The 27609-nt window shown below is 37.4% G+C and overlaps 2 protein-coding genes across 5 annotated transcripts in view; one reads left to right on the top strand and one right to left on the bottom strand.

Annotated features, from left to right (window-relative positions):
• The window catches only part of LOC130920148 (insulin-like growth factor-binding protein 4), a 66220-nt gene extending 50218 nt beyond the window's left edge, over positions 1-16002 (bottom strand). The window contains exon 1 of the mRNA XM_057843094.1: positions 15156-16002. Coding sequence (XP_057699077.1) covers positions 15156-15513 — 358 coding nt within the window. The 5' untranslated portion in view covers positions 15514-16002. The remainder of the gene's footprint in view (positions 1-15155) is intronic.
• Positions 16003-22596: 6594 nt separating this feature from the next.
• Positions 22597-27609, top strand: part of LOC130920912 (zinc finger protein Aiolos-like) — a 33105-nt gene continuing 28092 nt past the window's right edge. For 3 of the 4 annotated variants that reach the window (XM_057844453.1, XM_057844451.1, XM_057844450.1), the window contains exons 1-3: positions 22597-22676; positions 23242-23306; positions 26303-26392. In XM_057844453.1, coding sequence (XP_057700436.1) covers positions 23258-23306; positions 26303-26392 — 139 coding nt within the window. In that variant the 5' untranslated portion in view covers positions 22597-22676; positions 23242-23257. Of the gene's footprint in view, positions 22677-23241; positions 23307-26302; positions 26393-27609 lie in introns of those variants that run through there. The other variant, XM_057844454.1, reaches the window with a different exon arrangement.

Here is a 27609-nt window from a genome sequence, read left to right as displayed (position 1 = left end):
GTTACTATTGCAAATAGCAATTGCAAAGAGCAAAACAAAAAAAAATGACTAAAAATTGAAATAATAATATAATAATAATAGTAATAACAATAATAATAATAATAATGTAGCGTGGCTGATGGCAGAGTGAGAGAGAGTGCATTCGAGTTTTACTGTCACTTTCGTGTTCTGTTGTTGCGCGTCAGCTGCGGTGGACAGTAGGCATGTTGTGTTGCAAAAGTTCTGAAATAAATGATTAAAAACCTGATGAAGCTGGCGATTTCTTTGCCGATGTTACTACAATAATAATTGTCACCTTAACTTATAAAGACTGGCGAACGGAAGAGGACCGCCGAAATACGCTCACACACACCACGCTCATATTTTCCTATCATTTGCATCTTCATTTCAATGGTAAGCCTCATCTTTTTCCTTTTTTCACCACCTGCACTGAGATTGTTGAAACCCATGTTGATTTCTCTCACAAGATAATCCGACGTCCGTCCGTCTTGCGGTAAAACAAAGAAACTGCGGCGCTGTCGTAAATCGTCACATTTCGAGCATGTCGTCAGATGTAAAAACAAATGGCGAGTCAAATTTTACGTTGGACTTTAGTATTCTTTTAGACAAATACTTTTTTAGTTGTACTTGAGTAAATTTTGGGATGACTTTTACTTGAGTAATATTATTTAAAAGTAATGCTACTCTTACTTGAGTAAAATCTTTGGCTATGCCACTCACTTCAGGTTGCACGTTAGTGGGTTTTGTAGCACAAACAATGATAAACTGAGGTTTTCTTTTTTGCTGTTGTTAATTTTCTGGCAGAAAGTTCAAAAGTCACCCGCACTTTCTTCTAAGAAACAGAAACGCCCTTTGCAGAGTCAACATCAAACACTGCCAAAGTAGCAACCCACTGTCAACAAAGTCTGGTCCCTGTCAAAAGTAATTTGAACATTATTCAATAAAATCATTGTGTCCTGTATAAAGTCAGAAAGCAAGGAGTTCTCTTAATTTGCAAAAGGCAAAACAAAAGAATAAATCACCATAAATTCCCAAAAAGGAGGGGGAGGGAAACCTGTTGCTACACTGCCACATGCTGCTCTGGCCACTTCCCAGTGTTCCAGCTGATGCCAAAACAGATATTCAGGTGGACGTATATTGTGTTTTTATTCAAGAATCCACCAAGAGCAGGGCAGGGATGATTTATCTGATGGATTGTTGATTTATTCCACAAAGCAATACAGTTCATATGAAAAGAATTAGTAGGCACATGTCGTCATTGTAAAGGCTTCTTTTGAACTTCAAATGTCTTTTTAGTATTCACAGAAGTCATCCATTAAAAAGATATCTCATTGTTACCATTAATACCACTCGTAGAAAACAACTCAGTAGCTTTGACATCCAATGTTATAAATGAAACTTTGGAAGTCAAATCAAAGTGAAACACGATACACAATAAAAAAACGTTCCAGACAGATCATCATCAAAATCAACACTTTCTTCCTGACTGCATGGTAAGCAAAAATTGCCCATCAAATATAATTAAATTATACTTGGCTAAAAAGGAGCATCCTTTGCCGAAAGCAAAGTTTGAAGGGGAAAATCATTTATTATAAAAGAATATATATGATTAAATATGAAATAATAATATTCTCCTTTAAACTTTGCTTTCGGATGGAATACAGTGGTACCTTTACTTACGAAATTAATTGGTTCTGGAAGTAGTTTCGTAAACTGAAAAATCCGTAAGTACCTAAGCCGTTTCCATGTAAATGTGTAACCTGTTCCAAGACCCTAAAATCAGACATAAATCTTATATAAAGCATAAATATGCATCAAAACATGTAACAAATACATGTTACAATTAGATTACAGTGATCCCTCATTACTTTGCGCTTCAAACTTCGCGCCCTCAGTCCATCGCTGATTTTTTCTTTTTTTCCAATTAAAAAAAAAAAAAGGATAAATACAGTTGATACGAGCCGATCACGTAGTCTCACTCTCCCTCCCTCTGCTTTTCTTGGTCAGGCAGTGCACTGAAGTTGTTTATTAAACTCATTTGCTCCCAAAAACATATAAATACGTTCTATTTTTAATTTTTTCAGTGTCCCAAAGACGTATTTATACGTCTTTTACATTTTTTTTCATATGAGACATTTCTGGGTTCTGCTCAAAGCTGAAAATCCATTTTAAATCAATAAAACTGGCCATTGGAGGGCAGTAACGCAAGCCCGCAACCCAATTCAACGGCAAGGAATGGCCGGGCCACACTGCCGGGGCGCCGGCGAAAGGATGTCAGGCGGCGGACGACCGAGCAGAACAGCCAAGAGGACGCCCGGGATGCCAGGCGCTGGATGACCGAGCAGAACGACCTGGACCACCAGTGCAGCAGTTGATGTCGTTGAGTCCGTGCTGCTCGCCGAGCAGACCCCGCAGAGACTTAAAAAAATCCATCTTTATGAGACGGCGGCAATGAGGGAAAATATAACCCGGCTGTCGCGGCCACAACAGCGTCATCTCAGTTATAGTTAGTTAGTTAATACTTAGTTAGTTATGTGTAAATAAATTGTTATTCTGTTATCAAAAGCTCTATTTGTCTTGTTGTTTATGTTATTTTGTAAAAGGAAAACATTACAGCAATATTTATGATTTAACTAAAGCAAAACATAGCTGTGTTAAAGTCAAAGTTATGTTTGAAATGTATGCTTTCACAAAAAGCTCAATTTCTCTGTTTTGCATCAGAAATTGGAAAATTGCTCAAACTAAGCTATTTTCTAATGCTGATTTCTAAAGAAAGGAAAAAGATATGAACTTACATTTTTTTCCCTGCTGAAAGAAGAGAGTCTAATCTTTCCTTTGGAGGGTTCCATGTTTATATAGCAACAGAACAGAATTTTCTGTGAGCCTTACAAAATCAGTCAAAATCCAGTAAAACGGCCGGGAGTGAAGGCCCTTGCTCTGGTGAAAATGACTGGGAGTGAATGAATTAATCGATTGTTTTTCGAATTTTTTTGAATGAGTTAAAGTTAACGATGACTGACAGACGTTAAGGTTTGATCTTGCCAGAGAGAGCATGGAAGCCAAAACTTCAAAGCGCCGTATGCGTCAATCATCATTTAGCTTGTTAATCAGTTGCTGTAGCAACTCATTGTGTCTAAGTGAGCAGCCTGAGTGGATTTGAGTGGACTCACTCAATCAAGCATATAATAAAGACACGCATTTTTCCACTTTATTCTTGTTTAAAAATAATTTGGTGGGATAGTAACATGTTTAAAACTTATCATAATTATGACATTTGAAGTGCTTAAAAAATTATGAAAACATATAGACTAGGGCTGTCAAACGATTAAAATTTTTAATCGAGTTAATTACAGCTTAAAAATTAATTAATCGTAATTAATCGCAATTCAAACCATCTATAAAATATGCCATATTTTTCTGTAAATTATATATATATTCTGTAAAATAATTTGTTGGAATGAAAAGATAAGACACAAGATGGATATATACATTCAACATACGGTACATAAGGACTGTAGTGGGCATTTCACTCTACTGTCATTTAAAACTGTCTATGCTGTCCTCACTCCGAAGCATCTATTTTTTCCAAAGCTAGACAGCTAGTGAACGACGCCTTAACAATCAGACTTCTTCCTTTTTCATCTGATTTATTAATAAAATAGCCTCAAACCATTGTCCTCTTTAGACCGTCGTAAAACAACAAAAAAAAGTACACAAGCATTGCATTAGCAACAACGTTAGCTTAGCACGCTATACAGGTTCACTAAACATAAACAAAAAGCGTCTCATACAAAAAATATAACATTTCGCTTACTAACTTAATATGTACATTCTTTACAACAACCATACTTACGGACAAATCTTGTCCAAGGATCATATAAGCACAACATTACAACGTAGGCGTCAGCCCGAGACGTCGTGCAGCCATATTGAACTGGCAAGAAAGCAATAAACCACGTCGCAAAGCGACCACAAGAGTTCGCTGTTAGACAGCACAAAAAACCTTGCTGTAAAACTTGCCAAAAGGCAGAATACTGTCTGAGCGGGACATGTGCGTTAATTGCGTCAAATATTTTAACGTGATTAATCAAAAAAATTAATTACCGCGCGTTAACGCGATAATTTTGACAGCCCCTAATATACACATAAACATTTTTTTTTTTATACTTTGGGGAAAAAAGTGAAAAACATGTTGTATATGTATCTCTTTTAAATGCTAAATATGAATAAATACATTAAACACAAATTTTTTGGGAGGAGCGCTATGTCATGGTTTTTCACTTATCGCGTCAGGTTCTGGTCCCCATGCAACCACTGAGGGATCACCAGAGGTGGATAGTAACGTGTTGCATGTACTCCATTACATTTACTTGAGTAATGTACTTCTAAGAGTAGTTTTACGAAGCCATACTTTTTACTTTTACTTGAGTAGATTTGTGAAGAAAAAACGCTACTCTTGCACCGCTACTTTGTTCTACACAAGACTTGTTACATTTTTCCTCTTTATTCTACATATTCGATTTTTTTTCCCCAGCGATGCCAAGAGTAGCTTTACCAATTTCACCAATGAGACGTCGCAACAATAATCACATGACTCCCATTATACCAATCAGACGCAAGGCTTCCGTTCAATGATTACGCCAGCTTGTTCAATCACGTAGCGTCTTTATAGCTCCGTAAAAAAATTAAAATTAAGGATTTGACATAGAGCGCTGCCCTCAACATGACTCGAAACTGTGGATTTTAACCTCTCTCCCAGTCTTTATTTGGCATCGATTGACCCCGGAAAAAAGGAGATATGATCCTTTTAGTTTCTTATTAGTAACTATGAAGGAACTAGTATTCACTATTCAAACTAGGAACTATTTCTCCACTAGAGGGCATTTATGCTCTTTAGACGAATAATTCTTCATCTAAGTCATTTTTTCTCTTGCAATATTTTTTTGGAATTTTTTGGCTTAATGTGGTTATGTAATGGGGTACGTAAAAAAAAAAAGTACAGTATTTGAAGTAGAGCGCTGCCCTCAACATAATTCCGCCGATTCCAACCTCTCTCCCATTTTTTATTTGGCACCGATTGACCACGGAAAACCAGAGATATGATCATTTTAATTTCATAATAGGAACTATGAAGGAACTATTCACTATTAAACTATTCAAACTAGGAACTATTTTCTCCACTGGAGGGCACTCATGCTCTTTGGACGAATGATACTTCATTTCTGTAAAAAAAAAAAAAATTCGATTGCCTGACTTCAATTTTTTTTGGGGGGGGGGGGTATTTGGCTTAAAGTGGTTATGTAATGGGTTATCGTATAGTATAATTAAAACAGTTCAAATGGCATACTTTGTGCTGAGAAAAAAAATCCCTTTGGGAAAAAAATTGTAAGCTGTTACTCAAAATGTTACTCATTACTTGAGTATTCTTTCCACCAAATACTTTTTTACTTGTACTTGAGTGCATTTTTGGATGACTACTTTTCCTTGAGTACTTGAGTACAATTTTTAGGTACTCTACCCACCTCTGGGATCACTGTATTGCACAATAAAGATAAAATGAGAGTTGTGCATAATGCAAAAAAAAAGAAAGAAAGAAAGAAAGAAGAAGAAAGGAAAAGAGTGAAGACTAAAACTGTCGTGAAACATCATGGCTTGAGGGGTGAATGAAGAGGACTCTGAGATACACACACTCACGTACAGTAGAGGTACAGCTTAGCCAATTGGATACCAGGAAGATGCTAATGTAGAGAGCAGCTGTAAGTATGTTACGTTCACTAAACACTGGGAGCTTCGAGTCATTTGTTAATTTAATCTGGAGATATTCACCCCACACTTCCAGAATCCCCTCCATAACCTGGATCGGCTTGATGGGCACTTCTTACTTATACACACACACACACACGCACACACACACCCACACACACACACACACCCTTACATAAAAACACACACACAACCGGAAAGTATTCGCACCACTTCACATTTTCCACATTTTGTAATGTTCCAAAATGGAATGAATGCATTTTCCCTCAAATTTCCACAAAAAATACCTCATAATGACAATGTCAAACTACCTTTCCTTTTGTTTCATAAACATAACAAACTTGGAAATGACGAGTACATAAGTATTGCCAAAAATCTCCACATGTAGCTGAGGTGCATCATGTTTCCACTGATCATCTTGAACGATTACTACAGCCCAAATGGCGTTGAGCCAGGGTCATTTGGTCGATTGGACATGATTTGGAAAAGCACACAACTGTCTCTATAAGGGCGCACAGGTGACAGTGCATGTCAGAGCGCAAACCAAACACACAGAGAAGTAACTTTTACTTTTAATAGATTTTAAATTAGCTACTTTTTAAAAATATTTTCTTTGAGTCAATTTTTACACCAGTACTTTTACTTGAGTAGATTATGTTTTTGTACTCTTTCCAGCCACGATTACAAAGCGTTTTTTGTCATGAAGTACAGAAAGCTGATTACATTTATTCACGTTTTATAGCCACAGTTCTACAATGCACTTCAAAGTTAAATGTAAGCAAATCCTGACATAATATTCAAAGAAATAAATATTTTAGACAACAAAAGTTCTACAAAACATTTCCTGGTCTGGATCTTCACAGACCAAAGGCATATGTTTTCATAGGGACGGTAGGGACATAACACTACCAATTTTAGGATGCTTGAATTGTCCCCACCAACCTTTAGGCAAACTTATTTGCATTATATATTGACTTCAGTTATAGGCAATTTAGATTGTCTTCCCATATATTGTAACGATAGAATTGGCCCTACCATTATTAAGTTAATTATTTTCATTATGTTCAGACTTATATTTACCCCTTTTCATTTACTGAATGTGCCAGTCCATTTCCCCCCCTTCAAAAGCGTGTCTTATTTGCTAATGACTTGACCGCCACACGCGCGCGCTCACAGCCCCGACAGAAATACAACATTTCGACAACATGCCGCTTCCTCCTCTGCCCCCTTTGAAGAGGAGGGATATTACAAGTTTTTTTCGGCCAGCAGCAGCCACTGTAAGTAATGTAAAAAGACGTCAATGTCGTGGAGGTGGGGAACACGCCACTAATTTTGCAACTGAAAGTCCGACCTGCATCAGAGTTAGCATAACATTATGCTGTGTGAATTTGCTAACCTGCAAAACTCAAGTAGGAAGCTGCTTAGAAAGAAGTGCCCTCCTGCGTGTTTTCTACTGTTAACGTTAATTAAACTGAATGAAGAAATGTAGTGAACCAAGGTTTAAGCCCTTCTCCCCGATTTTCATTTTTATTTTATTCATGTGGTCTTAAAGCAGCCCAAAGGAGCTTTCATATTTTGTCAGGTTTGGCTGTGCTTGTTGACAAAAGCAGTACTGTCTTACCTGAAGGAAGGCTCCATTTTTATTTATTTTTGTTATTCCCTGATTAAGAGGTTTTTTCAGTTATATTTAGAGGTGGGTAGAGTATCCAAACATTTTACTCAAGAGTAGGATTACTTCAAAATAATATTACTCAAGTAAAAGTAAAAGTAGTCATCCAAAAAATGTACTCAAGTACAAATAAAAAAGTATTTGGTGAAAAGACTACTCAAGTAATGAGTAACATTGTGATTAACTGCTTACATTTTTGTTAGATTTTTTTTTTTTATGGTATTTTTCTCTCAGCACAAACATTTCTCTATGAACTGTTGTTATAATAATACTGTACAATTACCCAATACATAACCACATTAGGCCAAAGAAGTTTAAAAAAAAAAAAAAAAAAAAAAAGATTGAATTCCAGCGAGAGAAAAAAAATGACTGAAATGAAGCATTATTCGTTCAAAGAGCATGAGTGCCCTCTAGTGGAGAAAATTGTTTCAAGTTTGAATCGTGAAAAGTTCATTCATAATTATTAATATGCAATTAAAAGGATCGTATCTCCGGTTTCCGTGGTCAACCGTTGCCAAATAAAAATTGGGAGAGAAGTTAAAATCTGCGCTTTAGAGGGCTGTTGAGGGCAGCACTCTATGTCAAATACTTTACCTTTTTTTTACCTTGTTTTACGGTGACTGAACAGGCTGCCGTGATCATGGAACGGCAAGCTTGCGTCTGATTGGTGTTATGGAGTCATGTGATTATTGTTGCGACACCCCATTGGTGAAATTAGTTGAGTTACTCTTGGCATCGATGGCAAAAGAAAAGAATAAATCTATTATGTAGAATAAAGAGGGAAAATATAATAACTTTTGTGTAGCCCAAAGTAGCGGAGTAAGAGTAGCGTTTCTCTTCACAAATCTACTCAAGTAAAAGTAAAAAGTATGGCTCGATAAAATTACTCTTACAAGGACATTTTTCTCAAAAATTTGCTCAAGTAAATGTAACGGAGTACATGTAACGCATTACTACCCACCTCTGGTTATATTTCATTTCTCTGTGTTTAGTGGTCTTAAGATAAAAGTTTATTTTTTGCATTCCTGGATAGTTAAGAGATTATTAGAAAGTTTGTATTTATTGTGTATGTTAATATATTGTAAGTTTTGTTCAGGTATTGCAGTTTAAATTTGCGAATAAAATCCAGACATTTACTCTGGAAGTTTTCAAAATGTTTTTTTAGTAGTTTTTGGAAACCAAGTTTTACGTCAAACATTGTATCACCTGAACCAACACATTTGAAAGTTAGTATAAGTGAATAAAGATTTATTTTGCATTGATCATTTAGCCTATCAATGAATTAGGTTCATATTCGTGTGAAATGTAGCCTTGACCCCCGTTCACCCAATCTGTTTGGTCTTATTAATTTCCTGTCCCCAGCAAAAAGTATACATGCAGGTTATGCTGTTATATTGTCCCTACCAATGTTGAGACCAAACCTACACTCTTGTCACGGACCTTCATTTATGCTCAAACATTTTCCCAAAACTTAAGGCTTTTCATCCCTTCCATCTGTATCCATTTGTAAATAATATTGTTCTGTTTTTCACAAAAGGAAAAAAATTGTGTGAAGACTTGATAGGAATGTTGGACCAGATGCCAACACACACGCAAAGTCATATATTGAGTATTCGTATTGACAGACTAAAAGAACGGGATGTTATCAGTAAATCTATCTTCGACATCGACAAATGTTTGCGGAGAGTTCTTTGGGAGTTGGTTTTAATGGAAACAAATTGACGTCCAACATGATTTAGGGACCGAATGCTTAATTAACCCTGAACTCATAATTCTCTTCAACAGGGTGTGGATACTTGCTTCTTTCGTTGCGTGAATTTTCCTGGGTTAAAAAAAAAAAAACACTTTCTACTTTTGTGTTCACTGATGCTAACTAAGAGCAGGGGTGAAAGTGGCTAGAATCTACTGCTGGAACTCCCTGACATAAACGTCACCATGGAGCCAGATTTTTTATTTTATTTATTTATTTATTTATGTTGGGGGGGGGGGGGGGGGTTAAACCTCCCAAAAACACACAAATGCAAAGAAAAATGATTATGGCAGTTATATCTATAACAAAATCACAGTAACTCCAACCTCCATCTCCTAATTCCCCCCCTCTCATTTCCTCACATCTAAATGCAAAGCCTCGATTATAACAACTTAAGAACATAGGATGTACAGTACATTAAATTTGAAGATAATGTAAACAATGACTTAAACATACATTGACAAAAATAACTACAAATGACTTACATTATGCACAGTGAAATGGAATATATTTTGAAGATAACACAATTGTTGACTTTTTTTTTTACATTGTAAGGAAATTATTACATTGGTAAGAAAAAGTATCTGAACCTTTTGGAATTTCTCACATTTCTGCATAAAATCACCATCAAATGTGATCTGATCATTGTCAAAATCACACAGATGAAAATACAGTGTCTTTTTTAACTAAAACCACCCAAACATTTATAGGTTTTCATATTTTAATGAGGATAGCATGCAAACAATGACTGAAGGGGCAAAATAAGTAAGTGAACCTTCTGCCTATGGAGACTTAAAGAGCAATTGCAACCAATTGTTACCAAACATTTTAAATCAGGTGTGTGCCCAATCACTGATGAGTGGTTTAAAGCTACCCTGCTCACTACAAAACACACACCGGGTAAGAATTGTCTTGATGAGAAGCATTGTCTGATTTGCATCACGGCTCGGTCAAAAGAGCTGTCTGAAGACCTGCGCTCAAGAATTGTTGATTTGAGTTGGGAAAAGGATACAAAGCCATCTCTAAACGTCTAGATTTTCATCAATTGACAGTCAGAGAAGTTGTCTACAAATGGATAGAGTTTGGCACTGTTGCTTCTTTCCCAAGGAGTGGCCGTCCACTAAAGATGACGCCAAGAGTTCAGCGCTGAATACTCAGAGAGGTAAAAAAGAACCCCAGAGTGTCTGCTAAATACTTACAGAAATCACTAGCACAGTCCAATATCTCTGTGCACACATCAACTATATGTAAAACTATGGCCAAGAATAGTGTTTATGGGAGGACTCCACGGAGGAAGCCACTGCTGTCTAAAAAAAAAAACATTGTTGCTCGTTTAATGTTCGCAAAAAAGCACTTGGACACTCTACAGAAGTTTTGGCAAAATATTTTGTGGACTGTTGAAACCAAAGTTGAATTGTTTGGGAGTAACACACGTCATGTGTGGAGAAAAAAAAACGGAACCGCTCACCAACATCAACACCCCATCCCCACCCTGAAGCATGGTAAAGAGAGCATCATAATTTGGGGCTGTTTTGTTGTCTCTGGGCCTGGACAACTTCCAATCATTAATGGAAGAATAAATTCAAAAGTTTATCAGGATAATTTGCGGGAATACCTGAGTCCTTATCGCTAACTATTGAAGCCAAAAAGAGGATGGATGCTGCAACAAGACAATGATCCAAAACACAGAAGTAAATGAACTTCATAATGGTTTCAGAAGAACAAAATACACATTCTGGAGTGGCCAAGTCAAAGTCCAGACTTGAACCCCAATGAGATGCTGTGGCATGACCTAAAGACAGCAATTCATGCCAGACATCCCAGGAATCTGACTGAACTACAGCAGTTTTGTAGAGAAGAATGGGCCAAGATTAGTCCTGATCGATGTGCTGGACTGATCTGCGGCTACAGGAAGTGGCTCGTTGAAGTAATTGCTTCCAAAGGGGGGGCCACAAAATATTAAATGTTATGGTTCACTTACTAATTTTACCCCTTATGTCATTGTTTGCATACTATCTTCATGAAAATTTGAAAATCTATAAATGTTTGGGTGGTTTTAGCGAAAGCAGACAGTTTTTTCATCTGTGTGGTTTTGACAAAGATCAGCTCACATTTGATGGTGATTTTATGCAGAAATGTGAGAAATTCCAAAAGGTTCAGATACTGCAGGTAGCCTAACATAGATACAGTAAACGAACAAAAATAAATCCAAAGTGTACAGTAACTATCTTGCCAAATGTATCGCATTTGAGACAAGCATTACTGGACCTCATTGCAGTAAAAAAAAAAAGTTTAAAACCTTATTGTGTTCAATCTCACTTTTTTTTTCCTCGGGAGAACTGCATGTAATGGTTAGTGTATCATTTATGATCAAAATTAGAAAACATATATACACAATAATTTTTAAAGTTTTTTTTTTTTTTATTATTATTATATTATGTTTAAGGACCACGTAAAGCTTTCAAATTAAAAAAAAAAATCTGACTTTTCTGTTTATGATTTCTGGGGTTAGGCATTATAGGTTAACATGGAAGATGATCTGAACCTCCCCATCAGAGCAAATAAAATAAAATAAGCTTCTTCAACGCTTTCCTTTCTCTTAAAGATCTGATCAGTTTTCTGTTGCATTGCCATTTTTTATTTTTTTATTTTATTTTTTGTGAAAGATGAGAAACCTTTGAATTTGAACCAATCAGAGCTAATTATCCATGCTGATAATATGTCAGTATTAAATGGACAACTGGAGTTCAGGCAGGGTGGTTTGCTGCGTGCACGTGCACATCGACGCAAGTCGACTGTCTCGTCGGACTCAGATACACATGCTGGCGGAACTCCGTGGAATAGATAAATGATAAATATCAGTGGAAAAAGCTGATACTACACAAGCACTTTATTGGGCTTGTTGTTATCACTTGTATTTGTAAACCTGACTTTAGTACATTGTTTTCGTCTTTGAGATGCATGTATGGCAGCCGGCAATTTTTTTAACATGGAGATTTGACAGTTGCCATCAAATTTTCGGGATCAAAGCACCGTTCCGACCTCGAAATTTACACCCCTGACTAAGAGTGAGGCAGTGTCAGGTATTAGGCAGTATTCAGGAGCTTCACATCCGTAGAGAATTTTTTTTACTTCTGACGAAGTTGCTTTTCACCTTTTCCTTTTTTTATTGGCTCTTTACATATATGAATTTTCAGCTCAGAGAGATAATTTCCTGTGTATTGGGCACATCTCCTAGCAATTTGTTATGGCCCCAAGGGTAATAAGAAGCATGAGCACCAACAGAACTGAGTGGTCAGATTTCACTATCAACAAAGAAACTTTTGAACTTAGCAAAATGAACCCTTGGCCTTTCAGGATGGGTTCAACAACCACCCCCAATCTCCCCACCCCATGTAAAATTTCCAGCTAAATCAGTCATTTTTTTATTTTATTTTTTATTTTATTATGCTCTAAACAGCTTTTCTGCTTTTTCTGATTCCATTTAGTCACGCTATGTGCTGGCCTAACCTATGCTGGCCCTGCACGGAGAGCAGAAGGCTCTCATTTCAGCTCTGGCAGAAAGAGTGCTGATGAGCTCATCCTCCTGCAGGAGCTGGACGCGGTGGGCGATGCATTCGAAGGCTTGTTAGGGCCTGGGGGTGGGGTGGGGGGCAGTGGAAACAGATGCTGCACTGGAGATGAGTGTCCTGGGAGTTTTATAATGACTGATCCAACTCTTTGTTGTTCTGGCTGGAGCCGAGGGCCTGTGCCTTTACCACTTCGTTCAAGCAACGTGGGACCAGTATGCGGACGGTGTGGATCCAATAAAAGAACCACGTCCTTGACACCTAATAACAATTACCTCACATGGAATAATCAACACTACTCTATTTGTTTAAAATGGAAGAAGACAGAAAGGCAGAGTTAATACTATTTCATCAGTAGGGAGAAGTTAAAGTCCATTGAACTGGAGTAGGGTATGCAGATAAGGCATCCCACAAAGTAAAAGTAAAAAACAGCAACACAAAAGGGAATATGAAATGACCAAAAGCCTATGATTGAGACGTCAAGGAGAAGCTCAAATTTAGAAGTGTAACGGCAGGAGGATAAGGAATGAAAAAGCACCATGTGAATTACTGCTTGCAGAGAGCTCGATTAGCCCCAGACCGGCCACACTCCATTACAGTCTTTTGATACGGCCGTTTTTATTGCCTCCTCACAGTACACACAGGCGTAGACTCTCAAATTCCCACAACCACCACAATGCTTTCACTCCCTGCACAACATCAGGATCTCAGACACTGGTTTGGTTAATGCCAGAAGTGGGTAGTAAAACGTTACATTTAGTCCGTTACATCTTTTGAGTAACTTTTTGAGAAAAATATACTTCTGAGAGTAGTTTTACAAAGCCATACTCTTTTTTACTTGAGTATTGTGAAGAAGAAATGCTACTCTTTTACTCCGCTACGGGTTACACTCGTCGTTACATTTTTTCTCTTTATTCTACATATTAGATTTTACTTTTTTTTTTTTTTTGTCAGAGACACCAACAGTGGTGTGACCAGTTTCACCAATGATATGTCGCAACAATAATTACCTGACTCCATTATACCAATCAGCCACATGCTTGCCGTTCTATGATCACGCCGATCTGTTCAATCTGGTGGCGTCTTTAAAGCACCGTAAAAAATGACGTATTTGACATAGAGCGCTGCGGTCAACATGACTTGAAAGCTTGGATTTTATCTCCCAGTTTTTATTTGGCACCAGAAATATGATCCTTTTGGTTCTATAATAAGAAATATTTTTTCTTTACTAGAGGGCACTCATGCTCTTTGAATGAATGATGCTTCATTTCTGTGTTTTTTGTTTTTCGCCGGTATCCGCCCCCACCCCTCTTTGACTTAATGTGGTTATGTAATAGGTGTTCGTCTTCTTCTTCAAAATACAATGATCCCTCGCTACTTCGCGTTTCAAACTTAACGCCCTCAGTCGTTTTTTTGCCAGGGATGATACCACCAATGGTTCTCCCAGTTTCACCAATGAGACGTCGCAACAATAATCACATGACTCAATTACACCAATCATTTCGAGCTTGCCGTTCTATAATCACGTCGGCCTGTTCAATCACGTGGCATAGAACCATAAAAAATGAAGTATTTGACATAGAGCGCCACTGTCAACATGACTCGAAAGGTTTTATTTGTCACCGCTTGACCGCAAAAAAACGGAAATATGACCCTTTTAATTTCATAAGAGGAAAAGTTTTCTCCACAAGAGGGAACTCATGCTCTTTGGACAAATGATACTTCATTTATTTATTTTTTTTTTTTTCTTTGTGGATTTGTTTTGTATATCTTTGTCTCAATGTGGTTATGTAACAGGTTATAGAGCAGTATAATGATAAGAGTTCATTAAAAAAATTCTAACATCGTAAGCATTTACTCACAGTGTTATTCTTTTTACCAACTAGTTTTTTAGTTGAACTTGAGTGCATTTTTTGGAAGACTACTTTTACTTGACTAATATTATTTTGAAGTAACGCTACTACCCACCTCTAATGCGCACACTCAAGCACCTTTCAATATCATTGAAATAAAAACATCCTTTGAAACTTTGCAGCTCAAAAGGTCACACAGAGCACACGCTCAAGCAGCAGATGTCTCCAGCACGAGGTCTCCGTGCAATACACGCCTACAGCAGCTATCACCACAGCGCTCTGCTTTGGATCCTGCTGCAGGGCCCCTTTCACAGCAAGTGGCTGCACGACAACTGGGGGACTGCAACAGTGCGTGCCCCCACCGGGCCGTGCGGGGTGACTTGCTCTGTGGGCCGTGGCTAAAATCGGTGTCAAATACACATGTCAAACCAGTCACACGAAATCTCAATGTCCGGCAGCGGGTCTAAAGAGTAGCGAAAACATAGACACTGCATGATTCATTTCAGATCATCGCTTGAGAGGGAACTAAGAAATCTTGTGAAGATGCTCACCTGAGTTTTCCTCCACCTCTCTTTCATCGGTGCACACCCCCTGGCCATGCATGAGGGAGTGCAGTGGTCTCTCAATGCCCTGTGGCGGGTAGCAGCGCAGGCCACTACCACATCGGGGGGAGTAGACGCCACAATGTGCCCCTTTAGGCAGGGCACATGTGGGGCAGCAGCCACAGCCAGGCTCCCGCACTGTCTCCTCACAGTTTTCCGGCAATTGACAGCTGGATAGCCTCTCCTCGGAGCACACCGGGCATCGGATGGCCTGGTCGGACAAGCAGAGTGCTGCGAGCATCAAAGTGGCGAAAGCCCACAGGCCCCATTTGGATGGAGCCACCGCCACGCCACCCTCGCGCACCATGGCTGCCTGCAAGCAATCCTCTGCCCTTGTCACCTTACGCTCCTGAGTGATGCGCAGCTTTAGATCACTTTTTGAATTCAAAATAGCAGATTGAAGCCCAACAAGAGGACAGGAGTTCTGAGAAACTCTTTGTCCAGGATGGTCTTTGATATTTTCAGCTGGTTGGTATTTCAATTGCAGGGGCACAATGCCTTGTCTGTACTGCTTCTCTGTCCTACTGATTCAATGGAACAGCATTGAAATGAACGCTTGCCCTTGACCTGCTCTGCTGGCGGATGTAGTGGTGATAAGAACTGGGTTTGGATGTGTTAAAACAAATATCCACCAGCGTGTTCAGGTGAGCCCGTCCTTCAAGTCCAGAGTTTTGCCCCTTTCTGCTGAAACACCCCAAAAATCAGGTCTAGGATTGTCCAGCTGTAAAATCATCAAAAGGCAGCCTTCTGAATAACAACTGCAGTCTCCACTGGCTGGTGTGCAGTGCAAAGAAGCGGCGTCTGAGAATGGCTCAACTTGAGTGGCTCTCTTTGGACTTTATACTGGTCTGTGGACACGCCTCTTTTTACAGTGAGAGAGGAGCTGAAAGGCTCAGCAGAGAAAAGCCAGACTAAACCTCTCTCTCTCTCTCCCTCACTCTCTCCCACTCTCTCTATCTCCTACTCACGAACACAATCGTACTCTCTCCCTTGTTCTTTTCTCAACCTTGACTGCACAAAGGAGGAAATGGCCGAATTGCTGTTCCGCTTGTTTACCTTAAATATATATTTTGGACCCAGGACAAGCAACTTGTACTTACCCACTAATTTACATTTGAGCCCGTAAATGTGTTTGCAGCTGATGTTTGTCTGCAAAAATGCAGAAATTTGCCATGCAACAGACCACATGTTCTAATTTGTGGTCTCTCACTATGTTCTGGGCAGCAGTGAAAAGGAAATGGACAGTCCAACCCCTCCCACAGCCACCCTGCTCCACTGCCCTCCAGCCTTCAACCACCTACCTCCCCCCACCACACCCAAGGGATTGCAGGATAAGATTTACTGAAACATTGAATAACAGCTTATTTAGAGGATTCACTGATCTGAATCTGTGCATCTATTTGTTTTTTGTTTGTTCTTCACCCTCCTCTTCAAGGTTTTGAATCAAGATTTTATTAATCTGCACCAACACCTCCCACCCCTCCATTTTACCATGGAAACCTTGCATGTATTGTACTGCCTTTGTGAGTATTTTTTTTTTTTCTTGAAGCGGGTGGCTGGTTTCCACGGTGGCCGATGGGCGACAGCCAAGCCTTACAACTCAGGTGGGTGCTTCACTGTGTTTTGTTCATTCTGATGCACAAGACACTTCTTACGCACACACATCTTACATTTAATAAATATTGTCAGTTATAAGAAATAATACCTGTTACCGAGCCAAATATGCCTTGAAATTAGAATGTATTCCCTAAAAGTTTGTGTCTTTGTATTTCATTGTTATTTCATCATGATGTTCTTAGTGGTGATAATGTTTTTTTTGTTTGTTTTTTTTTTTTTTTCAAAACAATAGTCAGTCCTGAACAGAGGTGGGTCGTAACTAGGGCTGAAACAATATTGGGAAAAAACCTACTTTGCGATTTTTGGGGTTTTGCGATATGTATTGCAAGATTAAAACTAGAAGAATAGCTCTATTTGGGAAGACTTTGGTTGACTCATCATTTTTTTGTATTAGTGTATTGCATTCAGTATTTTAACTCATTTGCTCCCAAAAACGTATAAATAGGTTCTATTTTTAATTGTTTCAGTGTCCCAAAGACGTATTTATACGTCTTTTACGTTGTTTTTTTTTTTTTTACAAGAGACATCTCTGGGTTCTGATTCAATTTAGCTCCAAAGCACAAAGCTGAAAATCCATTTTAAAGTGATAAAACTGGCCACTGGAGGGCAGTAGTGCATTTGGTAACCCGATTCAACGGCAATGAATGTCGGGGCCGCACTGCCGGGGCGCCAGCGGAAGACGACCGAATGGCGTCCAGGATGCCAGGCGGTGGACGACCAAGCAGAACAACCTAGAGGACACTCGGGATGCCAGGCACTGGACGACCGAGTAGAATGACCGGGACCACCACTGCAGTGGACGATGCCATTGATTGTCGGGGATGGTGTGGCTCAGTGGTAGTGTAGTTGTCCCCTAACCCAGAGGTCGTGGGTTCGATTCTCTGCCCTGATGAACTCGCCTAAGTATCTTTGAGCAAGATACTGAACCCCACATTTCTCCTGGTGCAGCGTCACCAGTAGGTAGATGGTGATGTAGTGTAAAGCGCTTTGAGCGCCTTGAAAGGTGGAAAAGCACTATATACTGTAAGTATAACATCATGTCATGTCATGATTCCGTGCTGCTCACTGAGCAGAACCTGCGCCGCCTTTCTCAAAAAAAATCTATCTTTATGAGACAGGCGGCGATCAGGGAAACGTTTACCCCGGCTGTCGCGGCCACAACAGCGTCATCTCTCAGTTAGTTACATGTAAATAAATTGTTACTTTGCAGTCAAAAGCTTTGTCTTGTTGTTTATGTTATTTTGTAAAAGGAAAACATTATTCAGATGTTTGGGATGTAACCAAAGCAAAAAATACACTAAAAAAATGACTCTGGTAGGTTGTAAAGTTTATTAAAAGACTATATGCATTTTCAGCAAGAACACATCATGTTTCCAAGGTGAGCATGATTAAATCATGCAGTCCATACATAAACATGAACAATGAATGAGTAGCTATATTATTTTTTTTTTTTTTCATTAAATAACTTTTATTTCTTTAAGAATAACAGAAGAAAAGTGTTAGCAATTAGATCATGTTGATGCAACATAATGTTAATGTGCCTTTCAAACCAATTGCAATAGTCTTGTCATTTCTCGCGAGATTTAAAAGTAGGGTTGCCAACTCCCTGAAAAAATAAGTGACACCTCATTGGTAGAGCTGGCCGGCCCAATAACCGTCACCATTTGATTATTATTTTGTTTGTGAAAAGTGATTTTTTTTTTTTTTTTTTTTAAATTAGATGGGACTTTGCAAGGCACCAGCCGAGCTAGTAAAATTCCTCAACTTTATTTTTATTTCTTTCTTTCATAATCTTATTATCCACATTTTTTTCGGCACACTGGAGACTCCAAATCGTTTGACTGACCGGCCCTGTTTAAATATCAAAATGACCGGAATTCCATTCATTTTTAATGGCAAACATTTTCCCTTCATTTTCAATGACAGGGAAACATAGGTGGTTGTAATTTTTGACCACTTACCATTACAGCCCATTGACATTGAAGTGGCGCCTAAGTAGGTCAATACCACTGACAGCTATGTACGTCCATGCCATTGACTATCATGAATGTCGCTACTATTGATGCCAATGTACTGGATTCCATTGAGGCATATATAAATTGATGCCATTGACGGCCATTTACGTTAAAATCGGGGCTGTCAAACGATTAAAATTTTTAATCGAGTTAATCACAGCTTTGAAATTAATTCATCGTAATTAATCGCAATTCAAACCATCTCTAAAATATGCCATATTTTTCTGTGAATTATTGTTGGAATGGAAAGATAAGACAAGACGGATATATACATTCAACATACTTTACATAAGTACTGTATTTGTTTATTATAACAATAAATCCAAAAGATGGCATTAACATTATTAACATTCTTTCTTTGAAAGGGATCCACGGATAGATTCTTAAAGGATAAATCTGAGTTTGTAAATTGTGACTAAATATTGCCATCTAGTGTATTTGTTGAGCTTTCAATAAATGATAATGTAGTGACAAAACTGTTCTGCCCAAATGCATGATGGAAAATGGGTAACCATGACTGTGTGTGGTGGCTGCAAATACTATATCTTCTCTGTGTTGTGTACAATGCAGGGTGTGAAGAAAAAGATCAAATCCTGTCATTCTTCCCCACGTTGTTCGCCTCAATAGTTATAATTGTTGTGGAAGAGATGTCAAAGTTTTAGGCAATTAAAAGCTTGGTCCAAATGAATGTCTGTATCCACTCACTTGTCACTGCCTCTTAGCTCTGTATATACGTAGAACGGCGCCATTGTAGTCTGTTTGCGGCAATGTATGAGTGGGTTGTTCCGTGCATGCGTTAAATATTTTAACGTGATTAATTTAAAAAATTAATTACTGCCCGTTAACGCGATAAATTTGACAGCCCGAGTTGTGCCTTATGTTGGCTCAACATGTGTGCTTTATGTTGAAAGAACACAATTGCTAAATACTGAAGAAAAGCAATTTAATCAGGTGCAAATTATGTATTTTTTAATGTCGGTTCAGCATGTATTTTGGGGTGAACATGAGTGCCTTATGTTGGCTCAACAAGAGCGCGTTATGTTCGCGCAACATGAGTGCCTAATGTTGGCTAGACATGTGTGCTTTATGTTAAAAGGACACAATTGCTAAATGCTGAAGGAAAGCAATATTATCAGGTGCAAATTCTTTCCATAATTTGTTTTATGTCAGTTCAACACCCCATTTTTTTTTTAATGTATAGCTGTGTTAAAGTTATGTTTGAAATGTATGCTTTCACAAAAAGCTCAATTTCTCTGTTTTTTCATCAGAAATTGGAAAATTGCTCAAACTAAGCTATTTTCTAATACTGATTTCTAAAGAACGGAAAAAGATATGAACTTACTTTTTTTTCATGCTGAAAGAAGAGAGTCTAATCTTTCTCTTGGTGGGTTCCATGTTTATATAGCAATAGAACAGAATTTTCTGTGTGCCTTGCAAAATCAGTCAAAATCCAGTAAAACGGCCCGGGGCGAAGGGGGTTGCACCGGTGAAAATAGCTGGGAGTGAATGAATTAATAGATTGTTTTTCCTGTTTTTCCTCCCCCTTGTTTTTCTCATTTGTCCATGTATTCTTATTTTTTCCTTTATTTTATTATCATTAGAAAAATGTTATCTTAGTTTCTGTAATTTTTTATTGTTGCATTATAGAACGATGCTTCATTTCTGTATTTTTTTTTTCTCTCGCCGGATTTTTTTTCTTCTTTGGCTTAATGTGGTTCTGTAAAAGGTTTTAGGATTCTTCAATAGTACAGTGATCCCGCACTACTTCGTGCTTCAAACTTTGCACCCTCAGTTGTTTTTTTGTTCATTTTTGTTTTGTTTGCTTTGTTTTGTTTTTAATTATACTTTGGGGGTGGGGTACATGTCGGATATGTATATGTAAATAAGCTCCGCCTCTACTTCGCAGATTTTAAGTTTCTTCAGGGGGATGGGGGGGAGTTCCCTATTAACTGCGAAAAACTAAGTATCGCTGTCAGTGTTTTTAACAACGGCGTCAGAGTATAATGGCGTTACTAACGGTGTTTTTTTTTTTTTTTTTCCACTAGTGAGTAATGTAATTAATTACTTTTCTCATCTTGGCAACGCTGTTACCGTTACTGACGTTACTACCTTGGTTGAATGATGTGAGAAAAGTCTGAAAGACACGGACTCACAGAGACGAGAGCTCTCTCGGAGGGAAAGGAGTTGTGAAGCCGTTGCAAACGGGATATTAGGTGGCTCCAATAATACCTGACTGTAGCCGATAGCCTACAAACGGAGACGAGAGCTCTCTCGGAGGGAAAGGAGTTGTGAAGCCGTTGCAAACGGGATATTAGGTGGCTCCAATAATACCTGACTGTAGCCGATAGCCTACAAACTACACCCACATGATGCTACTTTAGATATCACATGTATAAAGAACAAGATGCGAAAAGAGAGACACGGCGGCCTTAAGCACATGTATAGAGAACTAGATGTGAAATGATAGACTCGCCGGCGTTTGTAAGCAACCGCCATCTTAAAGCAGTAGACTTCTCTGAAAAGCTCTTTGTAGAGAACCTTCCTAGCGAACCTACTGTAAGTAACTTTTTATCTAAAATTCTCCAAAATTGGCAAAATCTTGGCTTCAATCTATCTCCAAATGATGAAACAGTTTTAAAACTTTCACATGTCGAAAGTAGACAGAAGGGAACAAATGCAATAATGGGAGCAATTTTAACAACTTTAACAGTTGATTCACAACATTGAATGACTTCCAAATATAGCAAAGGTTACTATGTTGTTGTTTTTTTGGAATGAAAAAAAAATATGAAAATACTTTGCCAAGTAACTAATTACTCTTACATTCAGGTAATTGAGTTAGTAATGCAATTACTATTGGAGAGAAGTAATTTGTAACTGTGATTAATTACTTTTTTAAAGTAAAATTAACAACACTGATCGCTGTATAATAATAACTATTCATATAGATTTAATTTTTTTTTTTTTTTTTTAAATCACGCACCCTAAGCATTTACTCTTAATGATACTCATTACAAAATTTCTTGACGTATTTTTTATTTATTTTATTTTTTTTTTACTCTTGTCGAATTTTGTTTGTTTGTTTTTCTTTGGCTCAATGTGGTTAATTAATAGGTTATAGTGCTGTATAATAATAAAAGTTAATATAGATAACTGTGCTGAGAAAAAAATTCCATTGTTTAAAAAAAATAAATAAATCAAACATTGTAAGCAATTACTCACAATGTTACTCATTAATCTAGTATTCATTCATTCATTCATTCTTTTCACCAAATACTTTTTTACCTGTACTTGAGTACAATTTTTGGGTGACTACTTTTACTCGAGTGATATTATTTAGAAGTAACGCTACTCTTACTTGACTACAATTTTTGGATACTCTACGCACCTCTGGCCCTGCATTATTTACCGTACTCAATTTATGCAGCTTTCCACTGCATGTGATTTGTGAATACGTTTCATAGCCACAAGATGGCGTAATAGTTCCTTGAAATAAAAGTATGTGGCTTGATGTGTGTGTTTTTTTTTTTTTTTTTTTTTTTTTTTTTTTTTTTTTTTTATGTTATTAACAGTATTGTTTTTGATTCACTAATAAACATCTTCAAATTTGTAGCTTTATTGTTACTTTTTGAATCATAGGAGAGGCCATTTGGTCCTCCAAGGACTGTCTTTTGTGCACTTTTGAATTTGCATGGCCTTCCTTGCTCCACCTTATTTGAAATGAGGTCTCTTCACTTCATTGAACTCTCCTTTGTGATGCTGCTTTCACAGAAAGTGGTAGATCTTAATAGCTTCCACTGACGGAGCAGATATTCTTCAATTGCAAACCGCAGAGCAGGTAAGATTATTTATGGGTGACTTGGATTCATTTGTTTTGTTGTTGTTGTTGTTTTGTTTTTTTTTTGTTTTTTTTTTTTAAAGAAAAAAGCATGATCACAAAAGTACAATGTAATACATTTTAACGTAACCATGAAGGCTCTGGTCATGCAAAAAAGTTTTTGACTGCATATTTTCTGTCTGGTATCTCCCAGAGCAAAGTATTAGACAACTGTAGAATTTTGTTAAATATAATGTTTTATTGATATTGTATTCTTAATCATGAATATTATTGATGTTTTGAATAAGGTCATTACAAGATATATAAAAAAGAGTTCCTAAGTAGGAGGCAGGAATATTTGATTTATAAGTGTGGGTGTTTTGGCATGGAAAGTTCTTTTACACTTGTGAAAACATGGCAGGAAATACACTACAGTGAACATTGCTCGCACCAAGCTAAATGTAATGACAGGATAGAGCAATCAACCATGGACTTGTACCCTTCTAGTTATGCTTAAAATAAACCTCTGTTCATGCTTCCTCACCCCCTTCTATTCCTTGTTAAACAAAAAGTTTCCTTTTTACAGAAAATCCTTTTCCATCATGAACACAGACAATACTGAATTTCTTCCCACAATAGGAAATGGAATTGGTAAGTGACTTGTTCTTTTGTACAGAGGTAACGTAATAATCCTGCTATTAACATGACAATTGAATGTTATGTAACGTTTTCATAATTAGAGCAGAATATGGTGGTGGCCAACTATTGTAATTGCACAAGAACAATTCCTGGAGCAGTTTGATAAGTCAATGGTTCTGAAACTCTTTACACTAGGGAACACCTCAAAAGAATATTTGTTTCTAGCGTTAAAAGCATAATAAATATTCTTAAATGAAAAATAGGTACTTACATGCACTGCTGGCCAAAAGTATTGGCACCCCTGCAATTCTGTCAGATAATGCTCAATTTCTCCCAGAAAATTATTGCAATTACAAATCCTTTGGTAGTAATATCTTCATTGATTTTGCTTGCAATAAAAAAAAATAAAAAAAAAAGACAATGGGGGGGGGAAATCAAATCATTATCACTTTACACAAAACTCGAAAAATGGGCCGGACAAAAGTATTGGCACCCTTTGAATAATCATGTGATGCTTCTCTAATTTGTGTAATTAACAGCACCTGTTACTTACCTGTGGCACATACGTAAATCACACTTACAGCCAGTTAAAATGGATTCAAGTTGACTCAACGCCTGCCCGGTGTCCTTGTGTGTACCACATTGAGCATGGAGAAAAGAAAGAAGACCAAATAACTGTCGGAGGACTTGAGAAGCAAAATTGTGAGGAAGCATGGGCAACCTCAAGGCTACAAGCCTATCTCCAAAGACCTGAATGTTTCTGTGTCTACCGTGTGCAGTGTCATCAATAAGTGTAAAGCAGATGGCACTGTGGCTAATCTCCCTCGATGTGGATGGAAAAGAAAAATTGACAAGAGATTTCAACGAAAGGTTGTGCGGATGGTGGAAAGAACCTCGACTAACATCCAAACAAGTTCAAGCTGTCCTGCAGTCCGAGGGTACAACAGTGTCAACCCTTACTCTCCGTCTGCGTCTGAATGAAAAGGGACTCTATGGTAGGATTGCCAGGAGGGCCCCACTTCTGACCCAGAGACATAAAAAAGCCAGGTTTAAGTTGGTCACAACTTACTTGAGAAAGCCAAAAATGTTTTGGAAGAATGTTCTCTGGTCAGATGAGACAAAAGTAAAGCTTTTTGGGAAAAGGCATCAACAGAGTTTACAGGGGAAAAAAAACAACTACAAGGCATTCAAAGAAAAGAATACGGTCCCTACAGTCAAACATGGTGGAGGTTCCCTGATGTTTGGGGGTTGCTTTGCTACCTCTGGCACTGGACTGCTTGACCGTGTGCATGGCATTATGAAGTTTGAAGGCTACCAAAATATTTTGCAGCATAATGCAGGGCCCAGTGTGAGAAAGTAGGGTCTCCCTCAGAGGTCATGGGTCTTCCAGCAGGACAATGACCCAAAACATACTTCAAAAGCACTAAAAAATGGTTTGAGAGAAAGCACTGGGACTTCTAAAGTGGCCAGCAATGAGCCCAGACCTTAATCACATAGAACACCTGTTGAGAGAACTGAAAACGGCAGTTTGGATAGGGCACCCTTCAAATCTCAGAGACCTGGAGCAGTTGGCCAAAGAAGAACGATCTAAAGTTCCAGCAGAGCAATTTAAGAAACTCATTGATGGATACCGGAAGCGGCTGTTCGTAGTTATTTTGTCTAAAGGTTGTGCTACCAAGTATTAGGCTGAGGGTGCCAATAGTTTCGTCTGGCCCATTTTTGGAGTTTTGTGTAAAATGTTTTTTTTTTTTTTTTTTTTTTTTTTAATGCATTCTCTTTTGTGTTTTTTTTTTTTTTTTCATTGCAAGCAAAATAAATGAAGATATTACTACCAAAGCATTTATAATTGCAATCATTTTCTGGGAGAAATTGAGCATTATATAACAGAATTGCAGGAGTGCCAATACTTTTGGCCAGCAGAATAATTGTTGTGTTCAAAAAAAAAAGTTCAAATAATGTTCAAATAAATATAGGTCTGCAGCTATAGATTATTTAGGTAATCAATTAATCTACTGTATTGATTAGTTATTTCGAGTAATATAAGTAATCGGATTACGAACATTAAATGTGTTGCAGACTAAATTTTAGAAGATGTCAAACAGAGAAACAAGCGTTTATGCCTACAATAACATTTATTTTGGCTTGCTAGGGTTGCACTTTCAAAAGAGTAATAAATGTGAATACAAAATAAAATTCCCGAGTGTTTCTTCAAACTATGCAGGATTGCACTTTTTTATTTCACAAGAGCACTAAATGCATTTAAAACTAAATTAAAATACTTGAGCTTAGCCGGTAATAAAATATATATATATAAATTAGGATCTAAGTCCAACAAAAGAACAATTAGCTAACAAGCATAGCAGAGGTCGTTAAATGCTATAAAAGCTAACTTTTTTTTTTTTTTACAAAGCCCTAAACGAATCCTTCAAACAAATATTCCCACAAAATACTCCTAAATATACTTCTAAATTAAATTACGAATACATAAACAAACATATTAGCTTAAAAAAAAAAAAAACACCTGATGTTGGTCTTAACAGGGAGCAACTGGATTCAGCCATGTTAGACGAGTTATGGAATATTCACTGTTGTGACTAGATGGCAGTGTATCAACCCAAATCAATCAAGCCAAATGCACCACTTTCAAAACAAACCATTACAATGTCACTCTAATTAAACGAATCCTCGAAGCAGCTAAATTTGATTCGAAGCTTTTTTTCCTTAATCGAATTACTCGAGTTTATCAATTACTCGATTTATCGTTGCAGTACTAGTTTAATATAATCAAACAGTTAACCTACGTACTTTAGTAACAAATTTACACAGAAATACTATATAATTCAGTGATTCCTTTGCTTACCAATAGGAGGAGGCCACACACCATATGTGGTTCTTGTACCTTGCTATCAGAATCACTGTATTAAAGCCTATAAATGTATCCTATTTGTGCTCATTTTAATAAAAAATGACAGCAAGTTTTAATTTAATACGCTGTGTTCCTTTCCCAGACAATTCCACTGCTGATGCAAATGTGAAGCCTTTGGAGAAAGAACAGAGGGATATCTCATTCCCTGAGAATGGAATTCAGTATATTAAAGGTAGGTTATGCCAAGGTTATTATAGCCTGCTATAGTTACTTACCAAAACTAACGAAAATACCCACCTCTTCCGGTTCTTAATACAATCACATCATACAAGTTTGATAGTAATTATTGAGTTATCTTGAACATAAACACACGGACAAACAGACAGACAAACAAACAGACATGGAAGCGAATGTGTAACCTCTGCTTCCATAGGTTTCAACTACTAACTAACTCTACTACTACTAACGCTAAATAAAGTGAAAATGTTCTTTGTTTTCATTTTTGTTTATTGATTTAATTGTGCTATAGGTCCTGATTTTAAAAGTACATGTTTTAAGGCATGTGATGCTGGAGCAGCTACTGTAATTCCCTTTATGACCAATGACATCACAGTCAAGCAAATGTGAAAATGAGAGGGTGCAAGTGGTGAAATAAGTGTTAATTGTAGTGTTAGATGAAGTACTCACTTTTTTTTTTACTCAAGTACAGATACAGGGACAAAAAAAAATACTGAAGTACAAATGTCTAAGAAAAAAGTTATTCAAGTAAAAGTACAAAAGTACTTGCTTTAAAATTTAGTATACAATTAAAAAGTATTTTCTCCCGATGCAAAAATCACAGACAAGGCTGAAAAAGCCGTTTCTGCTCTTGCACCCCTCTTTAAAATACACTGCTGTATTTTAAGCCAAAAGAACTGTTGTGTTTGATAGAACAATATGCTGCCTTTCATGGTCAATTAAGCCTAGGAAATATTTTTGATTTGTCCGTTTTATCCTGGAGACCCCCGTTTACAGACTTCGCGCAACAGCTTTTGTTTCAACCAAGCCATAAAAAGAAGTATTTATATTTATTATTCGAAATGTCTGTCATTTTTGGCTTAGAATCATTTATTGATTTCTAATATTTAGTTGAAAAAAAAAACGACTTTAAAAAATTGTTCATCACATATTTTAAACTTTTAAACAAATTACGTGACGTTGAATAAAAGAGTGTGTGTAAATAAGTCATGTATATCTACCTCATAACTATCGCTTAATTGTTTTTTTTTTTTTTTTTTGTTACTGTCGATTTTCACCAATATTTTATATGATAAATAATCGATCCAAACAAAGTATATGACAAATATATGAAAAAGAAAATCTCGACCACACCTTGATTTCTACACCGCGACCCTTGTTATATTACCATGTTTCACCCATAAAATCCCCCAAAAATCCGGCCGTGGCCAT

The sequence above is a fragment of the Corythoichthys intestinalis genome, chromosome 8, assembly GCF_030265065.1.
Source record: "Corythoichthys intestinalis isolate RoL2023-P3 chromosome 8, ASM3026506v1, whole genome shotgun sequence".
Taxonomy (NCBI): Eukaryota; Metazoa; Chordata; class Actinopteri; order Syngnathiformes; family Syngnathidae; genus Corythoichthys; species Corythoichthys intestinalis.
The sequence above is the reverse complement of the archived record's forward strand: the minus strand, read 5'-3'. Positions and strand labels throughout refer to the sequence as shown.